This window comes from Aedes albopictus, chromosome 3 (genome assembly GCF_035046485.1).
Source record: "Aedes albopictus strain Foshan chromosome 3, AalbF5, whole genome shotgun sequence".
In the NCBI taxonomy this organism is placed as follows: domain Eukaryota; kingdom Metazoa; phylum Arthropoda; class Insecta; order Diptera; family Culicidae; genus Aedes; species Aedes albopictus.
Genome location: NC_085138.1, coordinates 185,946,635 through 185,970,965, shown reverse-complemented (window position 1 = coordinate 185,970,965; position 24,331 = coordinate 185,946,635). Strand labels below are relative to the sequence as shown.

General features: G+C 41.4%; 1 protein-coding gene across 3 annotated transcripts in view; it reads right to left on the bottom strand.

The window, feature by feature from the left end:
• The window catches only part of LOC109429189 (protein TANC2), a 453,344-nt gene that overhangs the window by 380,078 nt on the left and 48,935 nt on the right, over positions 1–24,331 (bottom strand). The window contains exon 1 of one of the 3 annotated variants that reach the window (XM_062856597.1): positions 7,127–7,437. The exons of the other annotated variants lie outside the window; for them this stretch is intronic. Within the exon in view, the coding sequence (XP_062712581.1) occupies positions 7,127–7,226 (100 nt within the window). The 5' untranslated portion in view covers positions 7,227–7,437. Of the gene's footprint in view, positions 1–7,126; positions 7,438–24,331 lie in introns of those variants that run through there. 3 annotated transcript variants of the gene reach the window in all.

Below are 24,331 nucleotides of genomic sequence, written 5' to 3'. Positions count from 1 at the left end.
TGTCGGCTGTTCGGGTTCGTTTGGAAGTTGACCATCAATGTTAACTTCTTTTCCCGATCAGCCTAGATAGCTGTGTAGTGTCGGTAGCGGTTGTCTCAATTGGCTAAGAATAACACTACGGACCGCCTGATCCAGTGGTAAGAGTCCACTAAACAGGTGACCCCTAATTCATGGTGTTATGCGGCATAATGCTTACCGTGCCAACGAATGAATGGTTAGGGGGGTCTAAAAAAAACCTAACCACAAACGGAGCCTGTGGAAAATTAGGGCGTCCTCCACAGTATTACGCCCTTACTGCACTAACCGGAGCAATAGTGCAGTGGACCTTGCGTTTCTCCGAGATAATCAGTTGCCCTTCGAATCGAATTTGAGGCTAAATAAGGGCGGGGTTATTCAAATGTTGTTAATTAGCTTACATTACTACCTACATGGGTTCGCTTAATGCGTTTTCGCCATTGGCGTTTTTCAATTGACTCCGATTTGGTTCGTCGTTGATGTTTCCTTTTTGTGCTGTGATTGTGAAGAGTGTAATCCTGTCTAGTTTGGGTAGTGGCTACGACAAGGAAACCTCAGATCAATTTTCAGCGTAAAAAGCGTATGTAGCCCAAGTGGATCTACTTCAAAAAGTTCAATTTCTTAGGGTAACTTCTGTAGTATAGGTTACCTTGTGAACCCAGCTTTGCTTTTTTCATTATAGATGAACAGTCGTGCCTCGAGCATGCTATATTTTAGAATAACGTTAACAGTATGTTTCAACCTTTCCTTATGGATGCCTTCAAGCAAGCTCTTGTTTTCAGCATCTTTTCGCTGATATTCGACATCTGAAGTAGCTCAAACATTGGTTTGAGATGCTTCACTTTGATGGAATACTTAGGTAGTACAGTTCATGGTTAACTTAACATAGAATTGCACCTAACCCAACTCTGCATGAGCAGAATTTGTCATGAGTTGACTGATTGGCATGTGTCAGATGAGGACTCTCCATCTAACCTTTTTGCACTTTGGAGTGTTCCTTCGAAAACTTTGCGTATTCAGGCGTCCCTGCTCAACAAGCTAGGGAACCTGTAATAATTGGTTGCGATCACATTTTATGGATAACTCGCTTCCTTTGCTACTCCAAGAGAGTTTCATTATGGTTTTGTTATTACTACGCCCTTCATTGTGGTATACCATAGCTACTGCTTTGAAAGAAGCTTGTCCTCTGCGGCCTGTGCGGACCGAAAGAGGTATTCCTGAATGGAACTTGGACCTGTTCAAGTTCTAAATATCTTCGGATAAACCAGTCTTTTGTATAGCTACGAATCTTTAGCTTCTACCCCGATGATTGTAGCTATAGAATCGATTTAGTGGGCACTAAAAAGCTCTGCTTACTTCAAATCTCCTGGAGCAAATGGGGCTTTGTCCTATTTTTCTCCAGAGGGATTTAAGTTTTTCAAACATGTTTTGAATTCTTGTAGTTTTCTATTGGGTATTTTCATGGCGTGAAATTACTCTGTAGTTTTATCCCGAAAGGGTGCGTGCGTTGTGTAAAGATGGAATGAGTTTCAGATTTATCTGGTTACCTCGTTCTTTCTGAAATGCTTGAAACGCATTGTCGATTATCACATCTGTGATGTTCGTCTGGCTAACATGCCTGTTCATGTGAACTCACATGTCTCCCAATTTGGGATGTCCACAGTGACTCTTTTACACAAAGTTGTATACGTTTTCAAGAAAGCACTCGCTCAAACGTAGTTTTTGCTTGGGTGATTTCTTGAATATTGAGGATGCTTTTGATGACGTGCCTTTCTATGTCATATTGAAAGTCGCATGACGTCGCACGCTACCTCCAATGAGCTATAGGCTCTTTTTACGCTTATGCGTTTTACAGTGTCCTTTTCAGGGCACTGATTAACCCCGTTGTGGTATGAGCTATGAGCTCTCGTTGCGCTTATGCGTTCATTCCCTCTTCCAGGGCACCTCTTCCTATTTCATCACCTTTCCCTTTCCCAATTCCCATCCCTTGTCCCATTCTCCCTCAGGTAAATGATGAAACAGGCTCATATGTATGGCGATGGCACAAATGTCCCAAATGGAGGATAACGTGCCTCTGGAGCCGGCCTTCTGATACCTGATAGGTCAAAATATGCGATTTTGGGCTTTTTGGACTGCAAGCCATTAAGCAAGGAAATATAATTTTTAAGCAAACAGAAGGTTAAATGGTAAATTAACATCTAAATTAACGACTCATGCAAAATATTTCGTTTAACCAAATCGAATTTGATAGTTTTAAGCGATTTATGTTAGGTACAATACTTTCCATACAAGTCATCCTCCAAAAGTTGCATGCAAGTTTTCATACTAACATAAAATGCGTAAATCTATCAAATTTGATTAAGTAAAACGAAATATTTTGCATGAGTCGTAAGTTTTCAGAGGCCCAAAATCCTTCGGAAACACATAAGCTTGCTCTTGAGACAAATAATGTTGCGCTGTGTTACATATTTCTGCACTCAATATTCAAAACAAACATTTTCATTTTCGCTCTTCCTCTTCACACAGTCAGTCATTTCGTGGTCATTGAACATGAAACCGATCGAGAAACATCTTCAAAATTACTTACGTTTATGGCTACGATTCCCACCAAAAACGCTCCACGACAATCAAATGGGACGAGATCTGTGTAAAACACTATCAAATGTAATCGAAACGTTAATATTTTATCAGAAATTTAACATTTTGTAACTACTTATTTGACAAACGAGTATCGAGCAGCTGACTATAAATATGCAGGCAAGTGAATCATGGGCGTAGCCAAAGGGGGGGGGGGGGGGGGTTCGTGAGAGATTTTTTCAAGAATTTCTCTAGGGGTATCTCCAGACATGCCTCCGGGAATTTCTCCTGGGATATCTTTAGAAGTTTCTCCAGTGATTGTTCCAGTGCTTTTATCAAGGATTCCTCGAAGAATTTCTCCAGGGATTCCCAAAGGAATGTCACCAGAGTTCCTTTTAGGTATTTCTGAAAGTGTTCCTTGATATTTTTTTTCAAACGTTTCTCCATACATTCTTTAAAGAATTCCACTAGCGTTTTCTCCAATAATTCAATCTGGAATAATTCTAAGTATTTCACTATTTCAGCAAGAACATCTTTCAGAAACTTTTTCAGAAAAAATACCAGAGATTATCTAAAAATAAATCCAAGAATTCCTTAACAAAAAATGTACGAAAGATTCTTTTGGTAGTCCATCCAAAGATTCCTACAGTTTCTGGACGAATAATTATTGCAGACATGGATTCCTTCAGATTTTTTTTTCTAGGTATTCCTACAAAAACTTTTCCAAAAAAATGTTAAGAAAGCTTTCCTGGGATTTCCTAAGAAATTCCTCATGGGATTTTTATCAGAAATTCCTCCAGGTTTTCCAACAAGAATTCATCTAGGATTCAACCGGGATTTTTTTCTACGATTCTTTCAGGAACAACTGCAGGGATTATTTCAAAAATTCCTCCAAAGATTTCTCCAGGAACTCTTTTTAAAATTCCTCCAGGAATGTCTCTTGGAATTCTTTCAGGAACATCTCCAAGAATTAATCCAGTACTTCCTCCAGGAAATGTTTAGGATCTCCCTTAGAAAATTCTTTTTGTATTGCTTTTGGGATTTCTTTCTGGAGTTTCTTCAGGAATTCCTCCGGGAATTAATCCAATACTTCCTCCAGGGACTGTTTAGGGATTCCATAAGGAAAGCCTCTTAGAATTGCTTCCGGGATTCCTCCTGGGGTTTCTTCAGGAACTGCTGCAGGAATTCCCAAAGAAGTTCCTCCATGATTCATTCAGGAATTCCTCCTTGGATTCCCCTAAGAATTTTTCTAGGGATTTCTTTTGGGCTATTATCGAGAATCCCTTCTGTGATTCTTTCAGGAACTTTTTTTTAATCCTCCAAAGATTCTCCCAGGAACTCTTCATAGGATTCCTTCAGGAATTCTTCTTTGTTTTCTTTAAGGAACTCCTCCAGGAATTAATCCAGTATTTCCTCCAGGAACTGTTTAAGAAATCCTTTAGGAATTTATTTAGAAAATGCTTCCGGGATTACTCTAGAGTTTCTTCAGGAATTCCTCTAGGGATTTCTTCAGGAACTGCTACAGGAATTCCTCCATGAACACTTCTAAGGATTCCTCCAAAAATTTCATCTGCGAACTGTTCCTGGTATTCTGGAAATTTCTTCAGAAATTCCTCAAAGAATTTTTCCAGGGATTCCTTTAGGAATTCCAGCAGGGGTTTCTTTAAGGACAAACGTCATGAAATCCCGCTTCAACTGTGCATCAGAACTTCAAACCCACGAATCTCACGAAGCAAGTTTCAAACAACAGTGCATTTAATTATTCTGTTCTTGCTAACTTGTAATAAGCTTAAAATAAGAAGCTCAGGTGCGCTGGTTTTGTTTACGAAGAGATTGGTGCCCTCCAAATCGTGAGTAGGTGTCAAAGTTGGCCATTGTGGCGGCTATTTTGGGATTCTAACAAGTCTGACCTTAAAAATTCCTCCGTGAATTCATCTAAAGATTCCTCTAGAAATTCCGTCATAAATTCCTCTAGGAATTTCTCTGGAGATTTTTCCAGGAGTTCCTCTAGAGATTCCTTCAGGTATTATTACAGGCATTACTCTAGGATATACTTCAGTGGCATTCCCTTAGAGACTTCTCCAGGAATTGCTTCAGAGATTCCTTCAAAATTTTTACAGGAATTCCTCCAAGGATTTTCCCAGAGGCTCCTACAGGAATTCCTCCAAAGATTTCTCCAGAAATTGCTTCAGGGATTCCTCAAAGAATTCCACTACGGAATTCTGCTAAGAATTCCTCCAGGAACTTCTTCAGGGATTTTTCCACGAATTTCTTTAAGAATTCACACAAGGATTCTTTCAAGATTTTCTTCGAGGATTTTTTCAAGAATTTCGCCAGAAATTCCTCTTAAAATTCCACCAGGAATTTCTCAAGGATTTTTTCAAAAAAATCTCCCAGAGTTTTTCTTAAGATTCCTGCAGAAATTCATCCAGTAATTCTTTCAAGAATTCTTCTAGAGATTTCTCCAGAGATTCCTCCAGAAAATCCTTCAAAGATTCCTCCAGATATTTCCAATTCTTCCAGGAAATTTCTCTGATTCTTCCAGGAAATCCTCTTGGTATTTCTTTAGGAATTTGGGAATTCTTCCAGAAAGTTCTCCTGGTACACCTTAAGGAATTTTTCTTGGAGTCCTCCAGGCATTCCTCCAGAAATTCAACCAGAGAAATAGGAATTGCATTGGGGATTCCTCTAGCGTTTCTCCACAAATTTCCCCAAGGATTGTACCAGGGATTACTTCAGGAATTGCTTCGAGGATTTCTCCAAAACTCCTTCCAGAAATTCCTCTAGAAAATCCTTCTGGAATTTCTGAAGGGATTTTTTCAGAAATAGAAAAATAATAGAAACAAATAGAAATATCCCAGAGCTCTAATGATTTCTCCACAAATTCATCCAGTAATTCATTCAAGAATTTTTCTAGAGATTCCTCCAGGAATTTCTTCAGGAATACTAGAATTCAAAAGCTTCCAAACAAAAAAAAAAGAAGTTTGAAATCGGTCAACTGGTTCGAAAGTAAAGATTTTTTGAAAATTTTTAGCTCTTGAAAACCTTGATTTTCAGGACCACTCTATCTGAAAATTGGTCAGCCTAATGACGAAATAAAAAAATACGTGTCTAATTATTTCGAAGAACTACGAACCTACCAAGTTTCACGACAATCGGAGTTGTACTATATCGTTTTTCTATGGATATATAAATTTATCACCGTCTTCGACAATTCAGTCGTACAGATTGCACTTAGTCTATTATCTTAAAATTAAACAAAACTATTAATACAATACTTAGAATTAGTTTTGGACATGTTAAAATCAAATACATTTGAGACGTCGTTAAAATGTCTAATACACGAGTCCAACGAATTATTGTAACCTTAGTTTGTCCTGTGAAAGTTTGTTTTGTGCTGACATTTTCAGACACTATTCCATAAAATCATAGAGCTGAATCAGAAATTTAAACTTTCATCTGTTGATGAGATCGAGACTAAAATCGATTTCTCGTTTTTTTTTTCGCAAAAAGATGAACATGAGAAATATAAGTTTCACTAGATGGTAATTTTTACTTTCTTTACTAATATATGTATTATCTAGGTGAGGTGAAATCATCCTATTAATGTTTCCAGGACGAATCATTGATGTCATTTCCATAGCGGCATCCCTTTATGTCGAAATTTGGCAACCGTGAGTAACCAGCTCTGATTTTACCACTGCAGCATCGAATTTGACTCACCAATTTCGCCGCATTGAAGAGCTTGACCATGCATAGTCTCTTCTTCTAGTATAGCCTCCCTTATCGGAAGAGGTCGATCACGATCTCATTATTGGACGGCACTTATCCGATATTACCCATGTCCGGGGCAATTATGGCAGTGTCGGTTCTGACCACTACCAGGTTATGCTCAATCTGCGCCCAAAACTCTCCTCTACCATCAACAATGTATGGTACCGGCGACCGCCGGTATAACCTGGCGCAATTGAAACAACCGAGGACGCAGAATCTCGAGGAAACGAGAACGAGTTTTATGTGGCGCTTTCAAAGGACTGATGGAGTAGTCAAAGCAGCCATAAGGGACGCAGCCAATAGCACGGTCGGATACGTGGAAAAGAGCCGCTGGAACGAATGGTTCGACGATTAGGGCAGAGCGTTTCTTGAAGGAGAAGAACGCAGCTCGAGTGATAATGCTGCAGCATGGAACTCGGCAGAATGTGGAACGGTACAGACAGGAGCGGAAACAGCATACACCCACAGTGATTTGATTATGCCAAACTAACTCTGCTGTGTATTTCAAATGGATTTCAGCGTATTGATCTTCAAACCCTTGGAATTGCATTTCAAGGCGCCGTCTTATCTCAGTCATAAACATAAATACAAACAATAACTATAGCGAACGATTTCACACTCAATCGAGGGCCCAATAAACCACAATGTATTTGCTTATCAGCAAAGGAACACGCAACTAATTGAAATAGAGTTTTCTGTGAATGAATCCACATCCTGCAATTTTTCACCACACGAGGATAGAAATGCGTAGAATATTTACCGAATCTATTGATGTTGGTGTTACTGGCATTACTGTTACTGCTGCAAAGGCGTGTCCCCATCCGGATACGGCCTGTTTTTCCATACATTTTGCGAAACATTGCACCACTTGAAGAGAATAATTTGTATTCTCACTCTAGGATGCCACATACAACACAAACACTGCTTTTTTTATGCATTCACATGATTTGCATCCACATATCGCCGAAATAATTCACTTCCACACCTGCTATAGCCCACACCTCCAACCTCCCATGCACTCCGAAAAAAAAAACACCTACCACGCGAACGGACCGATTCTACCGTTGTTGCTGAACTCGAGCGTACTACTACTACTGGTGTAGTGCTGAGACAAACGACGTGTTTGGTACTAAATCGCACTCGAGGCGACTCAATTTTCATAATTTTGCGATAACGATTCGTGAGCCAGCAGAATCGAGCCAAATACCTCCGCGAACGATTTCATTGATTTTGTTGTGTTCGCGTTTTTTGGTGTTTCTTTTAATCATCACGTGCGATTTAGGGTTGGATGAAACTCATGCTTTAAAAAATAATCGACTTGTCAAGAATTTTTAGAAAATAGAATTTCGAACTTTTAATTAACATACCTTCATAAACAAGTTTGTATACCTATTATAAGCAATTCAGTGTCATATTTTTTTTCTGTAACTCAGTATCATAATATCTAGATCATATACCTTGACTCGAGTCAAGTACAAGACACTGAAGACGATCTTACAGCTGAAGCCAAAATACGTATCTGTCAAAGGATGCAAATTCTTAGTGGAATTCAAAGGAACAGTACTTACACAGACAAACAGACGTCTCACTCTACTTACTTCCCTTTGTTTCCCTTTTTAACGGATTATTCAAATATTCCGTAGTTCGCAAATCGCTCTCTCATGGCGCTCGCATCGATTTTGCTCCTGTTTGACGTTTGCTCACTACCGCCATCTACTCAGTGGGTTTGCGTACCGCAGCGTAATTAGCATTGGGCGATTATGTTTGCGTGACGATGATTTTTATCGCATTTTGTGCCGAGTGTTACATATGTTTGTCTGTGGTACTTAACACGATTTTCTTTTTACTTACAGATATTCCTCTAATAAGCTCAGGTTCATCATCAACAAAAGGATTAATATTTCAGAACCATCAACGTTTAAGCTAGTTCTACTTGTACGGTGATGCGGATGAAATAAATTACCACATGTGCGTATCGATTGAGCGCTGGTGTGACAGTTTCGACGGATTAAGATTAGCAATTCCGATCGTGACATCATTATGACACGCTACCACATTCTGACACCCACATTTGCAGGTCTAATTGCAAAGCAAGTTGAATGATCTGAAACTGATGATGAGTTTGATAATATTAATCAGAAGAGTGCAATAAATAGTAATATTAATCAGAACAGTTAAATAAATAGTTTACAAGGACACAGACATCCTAAGATGGACTTGTTCTACGAGAACGGATTGTAAACCAAAGAAGACTAGATAACGTAAGTTAAACAATCAAACAACAATAAATGTTTCAAAGCTTACTCCGAACAAATAGACGGATATGCATTTGGTCCAAACGGCTTAACCATCACCGTAATTGATTTTTTCTCACTGAAAAAAATACAAATCTTCATTTTTTTGGAAATTTTGCTCAAATATAAGGAGATTGGCAAATTTGGTAAATTTCAAATATTTTAAAACTGTAGAGCTCGATTTTCGCGAAAAACTCAAAAAATGTTCTACTTCAAAATTTTTAAAGCACGATCTCGATATCAGAACATATTTATGCATCAAAAATGTTGTTCGTTGATTGAAGTTCATGACTTTTTTGTAAACTAGTGTCCTCGATCGCGCCCAATGCTCGCTAGTTCACGCTCCACCTCGTCCGCCCATCATGCTCTCTGCGCTCCACGCCTTCTTGTGCCAACCGGATCAGTGGCAAAGACCAGCTTTACAGGGTTGTTGTCCGGCATTCTTGCAACATTTCCTACCCACCGTATCCTTCCGGCTTTGGCCACCTTCTGGATGCAGGGTTCGCCGTAAAGTGCAGCGAGCTCGTAATTCATCCTTCTCTGCCACACACCGTTCTGCTGCACACCACCGAAGATCGTCCTTAGCACGCGTCGCTCGAAAACCCGAGTGCTTGCAGGTCCTCCTCGAGCATTGTCGATGTCTCGTGTCCGTAGAGGACCACCGGTCTTATCAGCGTTTTGTACATAGTGCACTTGGTGCGTGGGTGAATATTTTTAGACCGCAGTTTCTTCTGGAGCCCGTAGTAGGCCCGACTTCCGCTGATGATGCGCCTTCGAATTTCACGACTCACATTGTTGTCAGCCGTCAGTAAGGATCCGAGGTAGACGAATTCCTCCACCACCGAAGGTTTCCCCGTCTATTGTAACATTACAACCCAGACGGATCCGGTCGTGTTCGCCTACCAGCATGTACTTTGTTTTTGAGGCATTCACCACCAGTCCGACCTTTGCTGCTTCGCGTTTCAGGCGAGTGTACTGCTCTGTCACCGTTCCAAATGTTCTGGCAATACTGTCCATGTCATCCGCAAAGTACGGACCAGATTTTCTGAAAATCATTGCCCGGCTGTTAAGCCCGGCTCGTCGCGTCGCATCACACCTTCCAGAGCGATGTTGAAGATTAGGCATGAGAGTCCATCACCTTGTCGCAGTCCCCGGCGAGATTCGAATGAACTGGATAGTTCACTCGAAGCCCTTACGCAGTTTTGCAAACCGTTCATCGTTGCTCAGTCTAGTCAGCTTCCCAGAGAAGCCGTTTTCGTCCATGATTTTCCATAGCTCTGCGCGGTCAATGCTGTCGTATGCCGCTCTGAAGTCGATAACAGGTTTTCACGGCATTTCTGAAGGATTTGCCGTACGGTAAAGATCTGGTCCGTTGTCGACCGGCCGTCGATGAAGCCGGCTTGATAACTTCCCACGAACTCATTCGTTTTAAGTGACAGACGACGGAAGATGATCTGGGATAGCAATTTGTAGGCAGCTTTCAAAATAGTGATCGCTCTGAAGTTCTCACATTCCAAATGGTCACCTTTCTTGTGAATGGGCAGATTACCCCTTCCTTCCACTCCTCCGGTAGCTGTTAGGTTTCCCAGATCCTGACTATCAGCCGATGCAGACAGGTGGCCAACTTTTCTGGGCCCATCTTGACGAGCTCAGCTGCGATACCATCCTTACCAGCTGCTTTGTTAGTTTTGAGCTGATGAATGGCATCCTTAACTTCCCTCAGCATGGGAGTTGGTTCATTTCCGTCCTCCGCTGCACTGGTGTCGTCGTTTCCTCCGTTGCCGTGGTCTCCTGTGCCAACGCTCTCCACGCCATTCAGCTGCTGATCGAAGTACTGCTTCCACCTTTCGACCACCTTACGTCCGTCCGTCAAGAGGCCTCCGTCTTTATCCCTGCACATTTCGGCTCGCGGCACGAAGCCGTTGCGGGATGCGTTCAGCTTCTGGTAGAACTTCCGTGTTTCTTGAGAACGGCACAGCAGTTCCATTTCTTCGCACTCCGCTTCTTCCAGGTGGCGCTTTTTCTCCCGAAAGAAACGGGTCTGCACCACTTCTGTTTGTAACGTTCCACGTTCTGTCGGGTCTCTTGCTGCAGCATTATCGGCCGCGCTGCGTTCTTCTCCTCCAAAACCGTTCGGCACTCTTCGTCAAACCATTCGTTCCGTCGATTCCGTTCCACGTACCCGATGGTGCTTTCGGCTGCGTCGTTGATGGCTGCTTTCCTCGCTAGGCACTTTCTTTTGGACATATTTGAAAATTGTTCCAAATATTGTTTTAGGGACCGTCCATCAATGAAGTAACATTTTGAGGAGAGGGGGATCAGAGAGTCCCTTGCTACGAACAATGCATTAGATATGGGAAATCGGCTACGAGGGGGGTTAAGGGAAATGAAATTCTACGTCATTTATGGATGCTTCCTTCGAAGTTAATATAGAAACTGTAACATAAATTGTTTACCATGTAACAAAGTGAAAACTATAAAAAATATCTCTAAAGATATTACCATCCTATGCATTGTTTTTATAAATGCCTAAACTTTTGCTGATTCGACTGTTTGAGCCACGATGCAGCAAACAAACATATTGAGGATGCGATCAGCCTGGAACGCAGCTCCATTAATCGATATTTGGTAAAGCATAAACTTTTCAATATTTAACTGCTGTGCGAATTTCCCACGGTATTCGACATAACACTTGAAGCGTAGAATAGCTCTTCAAATAATCATGTGCCTTCTGTTGACCACGGCGACGACTGCAACGACAACGGCACTAAAACGCTTTGTCTGCCAAAATACCCAACCACTCGATATTTTTAGACACTTGATCTGCTCAAAATGCACTCCAAAAAGCATCGACGGTCGGCCGTCGGCGTTCTTGTTGACATAGTTTATTGAACTCGTAAAATCGTCTGCTACTCGTTTGCTCGACACATTTCACGAGTCTGGAAGAGGTTTTTTACGAAGTCATTTATTTCCTCTTAAAACACACCACCGCCGCCGCGTTGCTCCACCTCGTTTCGTTTGTAAGTGCATGTTAATCGTGACGTTCGTTGGACGCGCCTCGTGTAACTGCAATTGCAATCGTTTCCCAGCAATCGACCGTTCTTCGATCAAAGCGCACATAGATCAAGTGTCATCGAGGAGCATTTTCGCCCTCCTCAATGTGGTCCATATGCTGCGGCCTAATTGGTAACGAGTTGGAAATTAGCTAAACTTGATGGTTTCCATTTATATTTTGACACGTGAAATCAGCTCCATCATTCAGTCATGCAAATCCCACTTTATGCAAAGGACGCATGGCGCCGGAGCTTCATTCGAGAGAAACGATAATTGAATCGTGATGGACTCGTTTGGCATTTTGGCGACTGACATTGGCATGTGCACGGGAGGGCGCCGCGGTGATAAATTGGTGTGCTTCGGTGGGCTGCAAGAAAGAAATAATGTAGACCTGGAATATAATAGTCAAACTAACGGCCGTCCTCATCGAAAGTTAAACAAATGGATGTTGTAAATTTTAAAGCCAATGCATCATGTTTTTATTTATTCAGTACAATATCTTTACATAGATAAGACTGAGTCTTATTCAGCCACATATTTCGGTTTGCTGCTGCCTCTCTCCAACCTCGAGAACATGCTACTACAGATGCTACACTACACAGTCAAAATCACTTACGACCAGATCGAGCCAATCTTTTCCGCTGTACTCAACCTTGTCTTGTATCATTAGGATTTCTTACGAACACAATCTTCACAGGGTTACCGACATTCCGACATTCTTTCACATAACCACATACCTTTCACATCTGTTCAGCTTTGGCACCCTTCTGGATGCTGGATGTTTTATCCGTTCTGTAAGCTACCCTGGAAGACCGTTCTCACCCATGGTGCTCTATAACTTTACGCGCTAGATACCGTCTAGCGCCGCCTTGAAATCGATTAACAGATGATGCGCGGAGATCTGATATTTTCGGCATTTCTGCAGGATTTGCCGTACGGTATAAACACAGACAAACAGACGTAACACTTTTTAAAACGGCTTGGCACATGCATTTAACGATCAATTCAAATTTTATTTGATTTGCGCGATCGTTCCACCAGATGCGCTAGTGTTCGATCGCTTTGACGTTTTCCAGTGTACAAGTTGCTGAATGATGCAAACGAAAATAACAGGCTATTTGTGTAGTAGTGTGCGTGTCAGCAAAATGTCAAATCAAAATCCATCATGGCCGACAGTGTCGCGCGCGGTTGTACCAACAGGTGGCAGTGTGCTCACGAAAATGACACCGGGCAAAAATGTGTGATGAATTTCCTGTAAGAGTTACGTCTGTTTGTCTGTGGTATAAATCTGGTCTGTTGGCGACCGGCCATTTATAACTTTCCACGAACTCATTAGCAGCAGGTGATAAAAGACGGAGGATCAGGGATAGCACTTTGTAGGCAGTATTCAGAATGGTGGTGATCGCTCAGAAGTTCTTACACTTTAACTTGTCGCTCTATAGATAGAGCCCTTCGTTCCATTCCTCCGGTAGTTGTTCCGGTTCCCAGATCCTATGCTTACCAGCTGCCTAATTATTCTTGAGCTGTTGAATAGCATCTTTAACATAGCTCAGCGCCGTACTAGAGATTTCTTCCGCTGCCTTGATCCTCAGTGCTTGTGTTTTCTGCATCATTCAGGTGCTTGTTGAAGTGTTGCTTCCACCTTTCGAACACCTCAAGTTGGTCCTTCAAGAGGCTCCTGTGTTTTTCCCGGAACATTTCGGCTCGCTGTATGAATCCGTTGCGGGATGCGTTGAGCTTCCGGTAGAACTTCTGTGATAATTATTGAGAACGGCACAGAAATTCCATTTTAATGCACTCTGTTAATTCTTGGCAGCGTTTCTCTCGAAAGATGTGGGTCTGCTACTTCAGCTTCTGTTTCGAAGGTGCTACGTTTTGCCGGGTTCCATGGTGCAGCATGACCGCCCGATGCCCACGCTGCGTTCCTCTCCTTAGCTATCTTTCTACAACTCTCGTTTTATGAACTTGACAGTGCACTCGGCTGCATCGTTGATGGCTGTACTCCAGCAGTGCTCAATGGGGGGGCTTGATAGAGCTCGTCTTCGTCCGGCAACATTGCCTCGAGATACTGCACGTATGCAGAGGCGCTTTCTGTAAAATTTCACGAAATAATCCCTAAAGGGATTCCTGAAAAAATCTTTGGAGGAATTCCCGAACAAATTTCACGAAGATTTTCTGGAAGAGTTCGTGGAAAATTGCAAGGAATGCATAGTGGAATATGTAAATGAACTCATAAAGTATCACAAAAAATCCTTTTAAATAATCATTGGAGGAATTTCTGTAGGAATCCTTTAAAGAATCCTTGGGGAGTTGTAGAAGGAATCTCAAAAGTGATTTGTAATAAAATCGCTGAAATATAAAACTCTGGAGAAATTTCTGAAGGAATTCTGGAGAAATTCGTTGGCTTTGTGGCCGAGCGGTTAGCAGCGTCAGTCGTTTGGGTATCTCGTAAGTCTCGGAGTGTGGGTTCGATTTGTGGGTTCCCCGCTCCAGTCGGGTAAATCTTTTCGTCAAACGGAAAATTCTCCACTGGGGCTCTGGTTGTAGTATGGGTTGTCCGTAGTCGAATGTTTGTAATGTTCAGTCTGTAGAGGCTGCAAGGTCAAAGACGGTGTAATTGTCTTTTTTCAAGAAATTCGCAACGGAAGCGCTGGAGGATGCATTTTTGAAGGAATGCCAGAGTTACTGTAAAATAATTCCCAACAAAATCCCTGAAAGAATTACTAGAAGTTTTCCCCAAGGAATTCCTGAAAAAAAAATCCGAATGCAGCCCTGTAGCCATTCTTGGAGGATTTCCTGAAGGAATCGCTGAAGGATGAATTCATAAAGGAATCCCTGGAAGAATATGCGGATAAATACCACAAGCAATTCTCAACAACATCAATGGAAGAATTCTTCAAAAACAAATCCTTGGCTGAATGCATCGAAGAATTCCCAAACAAATCACTGGAGGAATCCTTGAAAAAATCCCTGGAGATATTCTAGAAGGAGTTTCGAGAGAAATTCGCAAAGGAATTGCTGGAGTATGGAATTTCTATGGCTCCATCCGCATTTTAATTACAAAGTCTTTTTATTTTGAGACTCTGTAAACAATGGGTGGCGCTAGCCATGTATGTAGTGATTGTGAAAAATGTGCTGAAGTCACGCTTCATCGTTTTAACTCCAGATTTTATGCGTGTGCGTATTTGACAGCGCAGGTAAACCAAATACATTTCAACAAACAGGTGAGGTGAGTAGAATATCATGATAATTAATCAGCATGATTTATAAGTAATCACAGACAAACAGACGCAGGGATGGCAAAAATACTTTTTTTCTATTTTCCGTTCATCGATACTGGCAGTAAAATAAAAACAAAACAACGGCAGCGCCAATAACATCAGACGCCGCACTGACGGCAGACAAGCAGACGCTTGATGGCTTTCGCTTCCCCACGAAAATATCCAGCTTTCCACGCTCGCCATAATGGCGGATGCTATAAAACAATTTGACAATATCTGTGCCCAAGTTAACGCAACGACTTATTTCACTCATAGCAACCTGTAATAAACAGATTTTTTCACTGTCAACAAAAAACAAATTCGACTTCGTAAGGAAAGGTGAAATGGGTTTAGTGATAAACTTTTATGCTTTCGAATATTCCCAAAAATAACAGTTGTATTTGCAATGCAATGGCGGTCGACATCGGATGAGATGAATTTCAAGGTTCCGAGCACCGTATCAACAACGGGAGGCCGGCAGGCGATTATCCAGAGCAATTCTTGACTGTCACGGCTTTCTTAGCTCTCGAAGATGTACATCGGAACCTAGATCGGAACACAGAGGGAGCACCGGTCAAAACCCCATGCTGCTGGCTGATCAACGGCCGCCGGTGGGCTGGGCTCGAAAGGCCTCGTTTGGTCCTCGAGTCATAGGGTCATAGAGTTTAGAGGCTTTGTGGTGAAGATTTCGGACGTTATTATTGACTGGTTTTGAGAGTTTGTTAATGAATTTCATGAAATGCAAAATTAGTTAGATACTAGTGAGGCGATTCCAACGATGAGGAGAACCAGCGATGGAAGCCGACGATGAAGGCTGGCATGGCGCAAGCACAGACCGATGATAGTGCTCAAGGTTGATAGGCGGTGCTGACGAGAATCATGGCCAGTCAAGGAAACGCAGGGAACCAAAATGCAGACCCCCTAAAGCGGGCGCCCTAGGGGATCGGCGAGGGGTGCCAGCGGTGGGAGGCCGATAACAGCGGTTACCGTAGAAAGTCGATGGTGGCGTGGACACTTGAGCACGAAGGCGAGAAATTATATCCAGATCGACAGTCCCGTGATCAGCCAAAAAGAACGGTGCCGAAGCCAAAATGTTATCATTTAATTTCATTCATCTCGTGCTAGTATAATAGGGGAATCGACGTATTTTGGACACAGCGTTACGCCAATATATTTCGGACACTTCCATTAAATTTTGTTTTTGCCGTAAGTGTCCAAAAAATATTGGCGCGTTGCTGTGTCCAAAATATGTTGGTTGTCCTACTTGTACCCTACTAGAGATGGTTTTGAAATATAATTTCTTAAAACGGGTCTGACTATTTCCTAGCTTAGTGGCGTTCACAATCTTTTATATTACTTATAAATACAAAAAAAAATCTTCCTTGTAAATAGGAAAACCTTATGATATTGTTTTTCACATGAGTTCTGATGTGAAGGGCGGAAGACTATATCCGTCCGCCAGTACTGGGGTAGTTCTTTGAACACCTCTGGTGAGCTGAAATCGCAGATTTATTGAGATGGGGAGCTCCATTCCTAATCTAAAGGCGTCCGTCTACTGCGTCTCGGTATTTGACGAACATGTAAGGACAGTTTCCCTAGTTGCGCAATTGCCCTAGCTCCGGGACCCACCGTGGACAAACGTGGCTAGGGCCGTGTACTTTGCAAAGAGACCTCTGCTGATCGCTTGTACAGTCAGGAATCGCACTGGATAATCGCCTGCCGGCCTCCCGTTGTTGATGGGGTGCTCGGAACCTTGAAATACATCTCATCCGCTGGCGACCGCCATTGCCGACCGCCTACGGATCGCTCGTAGGCACCATGTGCTCACCGTCGTGGAAATCCGCTAACGCTACTGGAATACCGCTTTAATGCTGCGAAAGGCAAGTGCTCACAACATACAACTTCTTCGAATCTGTCGAACCACTGTATTGCTGGAAGACAATCACACCCTCACTGCCATCATGCTGCACGAGGCCTGCGAAGAACTCTACCGCAAAACACTCCTGAGCAAAAGCTGAATATGATGATCTGGATTAGTGGATACGTTGAAAGTTTTTAGGCTAGAAGAAAAATACAACTGTGTTTTTGGGAATATTCGAGAGCATAAAAGTTGATCAGGAAACTCATTTCACCTTTTCCTTACGAAGTCGAATTTATGTTTTTGTTGACAGTGAAAAAATGTGTTTATTACAGGTTGCTATGGGTGAAATAAGTCGTTGCGTTGACTGGGGCACAGATATTGTCAAATTGTTTTATAGCATCCGCCATTATGGCGAGCGTGGAAAGCTGGATTTATGAGCAGTCATGCTGAGGCGGGTGATTGCGAAAAATGTCAAATATTTTCAACTGCTAATAACTCACTTGTTTTAATAAATAATTTAAATCGATTGGCACAAATAGCTAGAGCACACCCCTAGCTTTGTGATGCATGTAAAGAAGTTTGTCTAGAAGAGGTTTGAAACGCAGAAAAATGCGAAAACGGGAGAGACAGAAATTTCTGTCGCCGTTGTGCTCGAGTACTGGCGCTCTCGCGCTTGGAAACCGTTTCGAGGAAGAAGGCTGCAGGAAAAAAAATGTTATGACATTTATTTTTCGAACAGTTTGAGTTTGGCTGGGCCTGTGATGTTCGTGTGGAAAAATGTCAAATGTACAGCCGGTAACCGTTTTTTCCAGTACATTTCTCATCCCTGAACAGACGTAACGCTCTGCGAAACGAATTGGCACATGCATTGAACGATCAATTCAAATTTTATATGATTTCCGCGATCCTTCCACCAGAGACGCTAGTGTGTGATTGCTTTGACGTTTGCCAGTGTATACGTTGCTGAATGATGCAAACGAAAATCAGGGGATTTGTGTAGTAGTGTGCGTGTTAGACAAACGTTAAATCAAAATTCATCATAACCATGACCGACAGTGTCTCGCGCGGTTATACCAACAGGTGGCAGTGTTCTCATGAAAGAGACTCCGGGCAAAAATGTTTGATGAATTTCCTCTAAGAGTTACGTCTGTTTGTCTGTGAAGTAATGTTTGGTGTTAAGTATCAAGTATGGCTCGATATTCCAATGGTTATTAGTTCAGCACTGAGGTGACAAGAATAGTTTTTTAATATTACTAAGTCGTATAAGATGGTAATATACGTCGCAATTGTGCATACCGTTTGTCGCATAAGATATCGTCTTAATTCATATAGCTGCATGCAGGTTTTCAGCTGGTGGTACACTGGTGAAGTCTTTGTTTCGATTTGTGCCTCTGTGTTTTTGATAAATATAAAGTGTATCCATGCTCTGAAAATCGTGCAATAGTGTAATCTGTATCGCGGTTGAGGTTTCGAATCTTGACAGCTGTTTTTGAAGTGAAGTTTGATGCAGCTGGGCAGTTAATTTCGTCTTAATTTCCCGGTGTCGGCTTGATTCTTGAATATTGCTGCCATTGATTTAACTACAAATGCAAGTATCGATCGGTGTATGTAGCAGCAATCACAACAGGCCTTTTTTCTATTCGCTAGTATTTGTGCTGCTTGTGGTTGTGTTCTTCCATCCACACTGTTGCTGATGCTCATACTTTCCCTCCGTTATCCCGCACCCTATTTAGAACAACTGTGAAAATAACGTCATATAACAACGAGTAGGTACTATCACTACCATGGATCCTCACACAGGAACAACTAGCATACTTTTGTCAGAATTGCCAAAGCTAGTTGCATCTATTTTCAAAGAAGAGTCGTCTAAACTAAATGAAGATATTGTCCGAAGTCAGGAATTTATCTCTGATAGGTTTGAACAAATTCTGCTACAAATGCAGAGTTTGCAAAGGGAACTGCGCGAGTTACGCTCGGAAAATGAAAATTTGAAGCTCGTTCTCAACAATTTAAAGAGTACCACGAAGTCAGTAACTGATACACTACATCGCTGTGAAGCCGATGTGGATAACCAAAAACGATCGGAGTTGGTATCCAATGCTGTTATGCTTGGTGTTCCACGTTTGCCTAATGAAAACACTTTGGACTTAGTCGTGAAAACCTGTAATACCGTTGGTTGTAATTTTACAAGAGATGCGTTTGAATGTTGCGAAAGAATCCAAAAGTCTTCAAAAGAACCCCAGCCAATCAGAATAACCTTCAAACGTGTGATCCAAAAAGAGGAGCTCATGAACTGTAAGAAAACATATGGGAAATTGGAACCACAAATGATTAGGGGAATAGCATGGCCGCGAGTCGCAACCAACAGTATTGTAATACGGGATGATCTAACACCATTGTCAATGGCGTTGTTGCGTGAACTGAAACAAATTCAAGCAACTGGAAAACTTCGCTTTGTTTGGCCAGGGAGGAACGGATCAATTATGGTGAAGCAGTTTGTCAAGTCAAAACCAATAGTAATTAGATCACGTGCGGATTTAGGAAAGATCACTGGACGGATGTAGTCGGTGTTATAGATGCTGCTACGGTTGTACATTGAAAACTGATTGAAATGGATATTCAAGAATCAAAAAACATCTTTGTTGAAACCCCACTAAATTTCAAATTTCCTACTTCACATTCAGCATTACGGTTAATCCAAATTAACATAAGAGGTATGAATAACTTCGAGAAATTTGATTCCCTTCGCATGTTTATCAAAGGTCTGAACTGTGATATAGACGTAATTGTGATAGGCGAGACTTGGGTTAAACAAGAGCGATCGAAGTTCTACTGTATTCCAGGTTACAAAAGTATATTTTCTTGTAGGAATAATGCATCTGGAGGATTGGGAATTTTTGTCAAGGAAACCATGCGGTTCAATACACTCACTAACACGACGGAACGTGGGTTTCACCATATAGCAATTAAACTTCATACTGGTTACACTCCTATAACTCTTCATAGCATGTATCGACCTCCGGATTTTGACTTAAACTTTTTCATGAATTATCTTGAAAACATTGTGGTGACAAATACGCCTGATTCAACCATGTTGTTAGTAGGTGACATGAACATTGCTATTAATAGTCAGAATCGCGAAACTCAAAAGTACTTAGATTTACTGTCATCGTACAACATGATGGTAACCAACAGTAACGTAACTAGACCTTCCAGCAACAATATCTTGGATCACGTTGTTTGTAACACTGAATTAATGAACAGAGTAACCAATTTCACGATAGATTGTGCCTTCAGCGATCATAGCTTTATATTAACAGATTTGAATATTAGGATTGGGCGATCAAAAAGGAGATTAACGAAAACTAGATTTAACTTCCAAGCAGTCGATGCAGACTTCCGCAGCTTTCTCGAAAACTTCGATTTCTCGCTTTTAGCTCCATCTGAGAGGCTTGCATCCATTACAGGAAAATATAGGGACACAGTGCAAAGATACTCTACAACATATTCTGTGGATGTCATGCTAAAAAAAAGACGTTTGTCCATGGATGAATCTTGATATTTGGAAACTATCAAAAATGCGCGATAATTTACTTAAACGAAAAAAGAGGTTCCCTACAGATCAACACACGATTGAACTGTTACAGCATGTTAACCGGAAGCTAATAATAAGTAAACGAAATGCCAAGAGGAGTTACTATCAGAGAATGTTCAGTACTACTAACCATAGAGCTCTCTGGAGAAATATCAATGAGCTAATAAGTGAAAAAAAGCAAGATTTAACAACCCCATCACTAGTAGTAAACCAAACGGAACTAACAGAACCTTCTGAGGTAGCAAATATTTTCAACGAATACTTTTCATCTGTTGGGCGTAACCTAGCGAATCGTTTAACTTCGAACGGCGATGTAAATTGTTTTAACACAATGCACATGTCTGAATATTCCATGTACATGTTTCCGGCATCTTCTGATGAAGTACAAGGAATTATTACTAGCCTAGATGTTAATAAAGCCACAGGTTGCGATGGATTTCCGATATCTGCGCTCAAAAAATATAGTCACCAGCTGAGCCCGTTGCTCTCTGATTGCTTCAACATATGTTTGAGTACGGGAGTGTATCCAGACTGCCTGAAACAAGCTCTTGTGTACCCTGTTTTCAAGTCAGATGATCCTAAAACTCCAACGAATTACCGGCCGATATCGGTTTTGCCATCGCTGAACAAAGTGTTCGAAAAAATGATAGTTAACCGTCTCAACAACTTCTTCGCGTCATCAGGATATTTATATCAACACCAATTTGGGTTTAGAACCGGATCTTCTTCAGAAACCGCGGTTGTAGAACTTGTTGATGAAATTTCTTCGTCCTTGGACCAAAGACATTTGGCGGGTACTGTTTTTCTCGATCTATCTAAGGCATTTGATTCAATAGATCATAACATGTTGTTAAAAAAATTAGACTACTGTGGAGTTCGGGGCTTAGCTAACCAACTAATACGCAGCTATCTATCAAACCGGTATCAGCAAGTAGTAATCAATGAAACGCGAAGCAATGCTCGTCCAATAGAATACGGGGTTCCACAGGGGAGTAATTTGGGTCCTTTGCTAGTCCTTTGCCTAGTTTTTGTCAACGATCTCCCTAATCTGAATTTATATGGCAAACCAAGGCTTTTTGCGGATGACACTGTGTTGTCTTACTCCAGTGTGTCGGTAGAACGAATAGTACATCTTATGAAGGTGGATTTGGAACGTATAAACCGTTACCTTGAAAACAATCTACTAGCGCTCAATTTGAAAAAGACAAAGATGATGATCTTTCGCCACAGTAATGCAAACATGTTTACAGTGCCACAACTCTGTGTAGATGGACAGGTCATTGATGAAGTTAGCACTTACAAGTATTTGGGAATTTTCCTTGATAATAAATTACGGTGGGATGTCCATATACGGCAAATTATATCACAAAATGCAGCTTTGTGTGGCATTTTGAGGAAACTAGCTTACAGCGTTCCACAGCATGTGCTCATGAAGATTTATTATGCATTCATACACTGTAGATACCAGTATGGAATAACAGTGTGGGGTTCTTGCTGTAAAACATTCCTTAAGGAGCTACAAGTCCAACAAAACCGTTGTCTTAAAGGAATATTTAAACTGCCTCATTTAACCCCATCACTTGAACTTTATAACTTACCATATAATAAAGTCCTTCCTATTCTTGGTCTATTTTTCCTGCGAGCTGCTACAATGATGCACAAAATTCAAAATCGTATGGAGTTGCACCACAACTTTCAGTTCAGTGCAGCAATTCATCATCACCACACAAGGAATGCTAACTTGTTGACTAGACGACGTTTCAATACTGAAGTCGGGAGAAGACGGTTCAGCAACTATGGTCCGCAGATCTACAACAGGCTCCCAAATCCAATTAAACAAGTGCTTTTTATTGTAAGATTCAAATTTGAAGTTAAGCGATTCATTCGAGAAAATTTGGTCGATTACATGGTTCGATAGGAAAAGTTAAATCGAAGTGTAAAATCGTCAGTGTATCAGTATGCAGTTAGTATATTCGTATTTTTTTATGTAGTAAATTGTAAAAATTGTGTAGTGTAGTCAAATGTAAAATATCAGTGTACCAGTACTTTTTGAATTATTGTTCTTGATTTATTATTGTATTTTAATTATTGTATTTAAATTACTGTATTAGTGTAAGTTCATAGGCCTTTAAAGGAACATAAGTTCATTAGGCCTTATTAATTGTAAATTTGTGTAATAAATAAATGTTGTGTGAAAAAAAAAAAAAAAAAAAAAAAAATCTTGCGATTTTACCGCACAAAAGTACGTATAATACGGACCTAACTTCATTACACGGTCAAATTGGCTATCCGGGATGGATCCTGGAAGGAATTCAGTGCGAATTTCCGAAAGAACCCCTGGAGGAAATTCCAAAAGAATCCTTGGAGATATTTCCGATGGAATCCCTGAAGTAATTTTCAAAGCAATCTCCGAGAGAATTTCTCATACAGTTCTTAGAGGATTTTTTGATGGAGTTCTCACAAAAAATCTTTTGGGTAATCCCTGGAGGAATTCTTGAAGAAACTTTTGTAACAATCTACGAAGAAATTCCGGCAGAAATCACTGTAGTGTAGGAATTTCCGAAGCAAAAAAAATAAGCGAAGGGTACTCTGGAGAGATTTTAAAATCATTCGCTGAAAGAATTATGATGGAATCTTTGAAAAGATTTCTGCAAGATTACATAGAAGAAATTCCCGAAAAAATCTCTGAAGAAATTCCCACTGAAATCTTTGGAGGGATTCCTGAAGAAATCCCTAACGGAACTTTAATGGGGAATTTTCAGAGGAATATCGAGAGTTATTCCTTGAAGAACGAGTCTCTGGATAATATCCTGCAAGAACCATTGTAGGAATCCAAGAAGAAATTCTTAGAGAAATTCTAGAAGGAATTAACAGATAAGTGCCTGTAGGAATTCCCGAAAAAATCCCTTAAAAAATTCCAATAGAAATCGTAGGAAACATTTTCAGAGGAATCCATGGAGGAAACATTTTCAGAGGAATCCATGGAGGGCATCGCAGAGGAATCCCAATTTGGCCTGATTTTCGTGGTATATCTCCCCAAACACATACCGGAAGTAACTTTTTAGCAGCACCACTCGTTGTGATAAAGTTCGAAACTCTGTGCTTTATTTCTTGGAAAAGGGTGATTGTCCTCAACAAATTAGCCGAGACATCACCAAAGCCATACCAAAAGTCTACTAGCGTCTTACATACATACATACATATATACATATACATACATACATACATTTATTTGTTCAACATCACATTTAAGACAAGACATAATCAACAATAGTACGCCACAATACTCGGTTTGTGGCTACCGTTCTCCATCCTCGGTCGCGCCCAATGCTCGCCAGGTCACGCTCCACCTGGTCCGCCCATCGTGCTCTCTGCGCTCCACACCCCCTTGTGCCAACCGGATCAGTTGCAAACACCAGCTTTGCAGGGTAGTTGTCCGGCATTCCTGCAACATGCCCTGCCCATCGTATACTTCCGACTTTAGCCATCTTCTGGATGCTGGGTTCGCCGTAAAGTGCAGCGAGCTCGTGGTTCATCCTTCTCCGCCACACACCGTTCTCCTGCACACCGTCGAAGATCGTCCGCGTCGCTCGAAAACTCCGAGTGCTTGCGGGTCCTCCTCGAGCATGGTCCATGTCTCGTGCCCGTGGAGGACCACCGGTCTTATTAGCGTTTTGTGCATGGTACATTTTGGTGCGTGGGTGAATCTTTTTCGACCGCAGTTTCTTCTGGAGCCCCGCTGATGATGCGCCTCCGAATTTCACGGCTCACGTTGTTGTCAGCCGTCAGTAAGGATCCGAGGTAGACGAATTCCTCTACCACCTCGAAAGTATCCCTGTCTATCGTAACACTACTACCCAGACGGATCCGGTCGTGTTCGGTTCCGCCTACCAGCATGTAC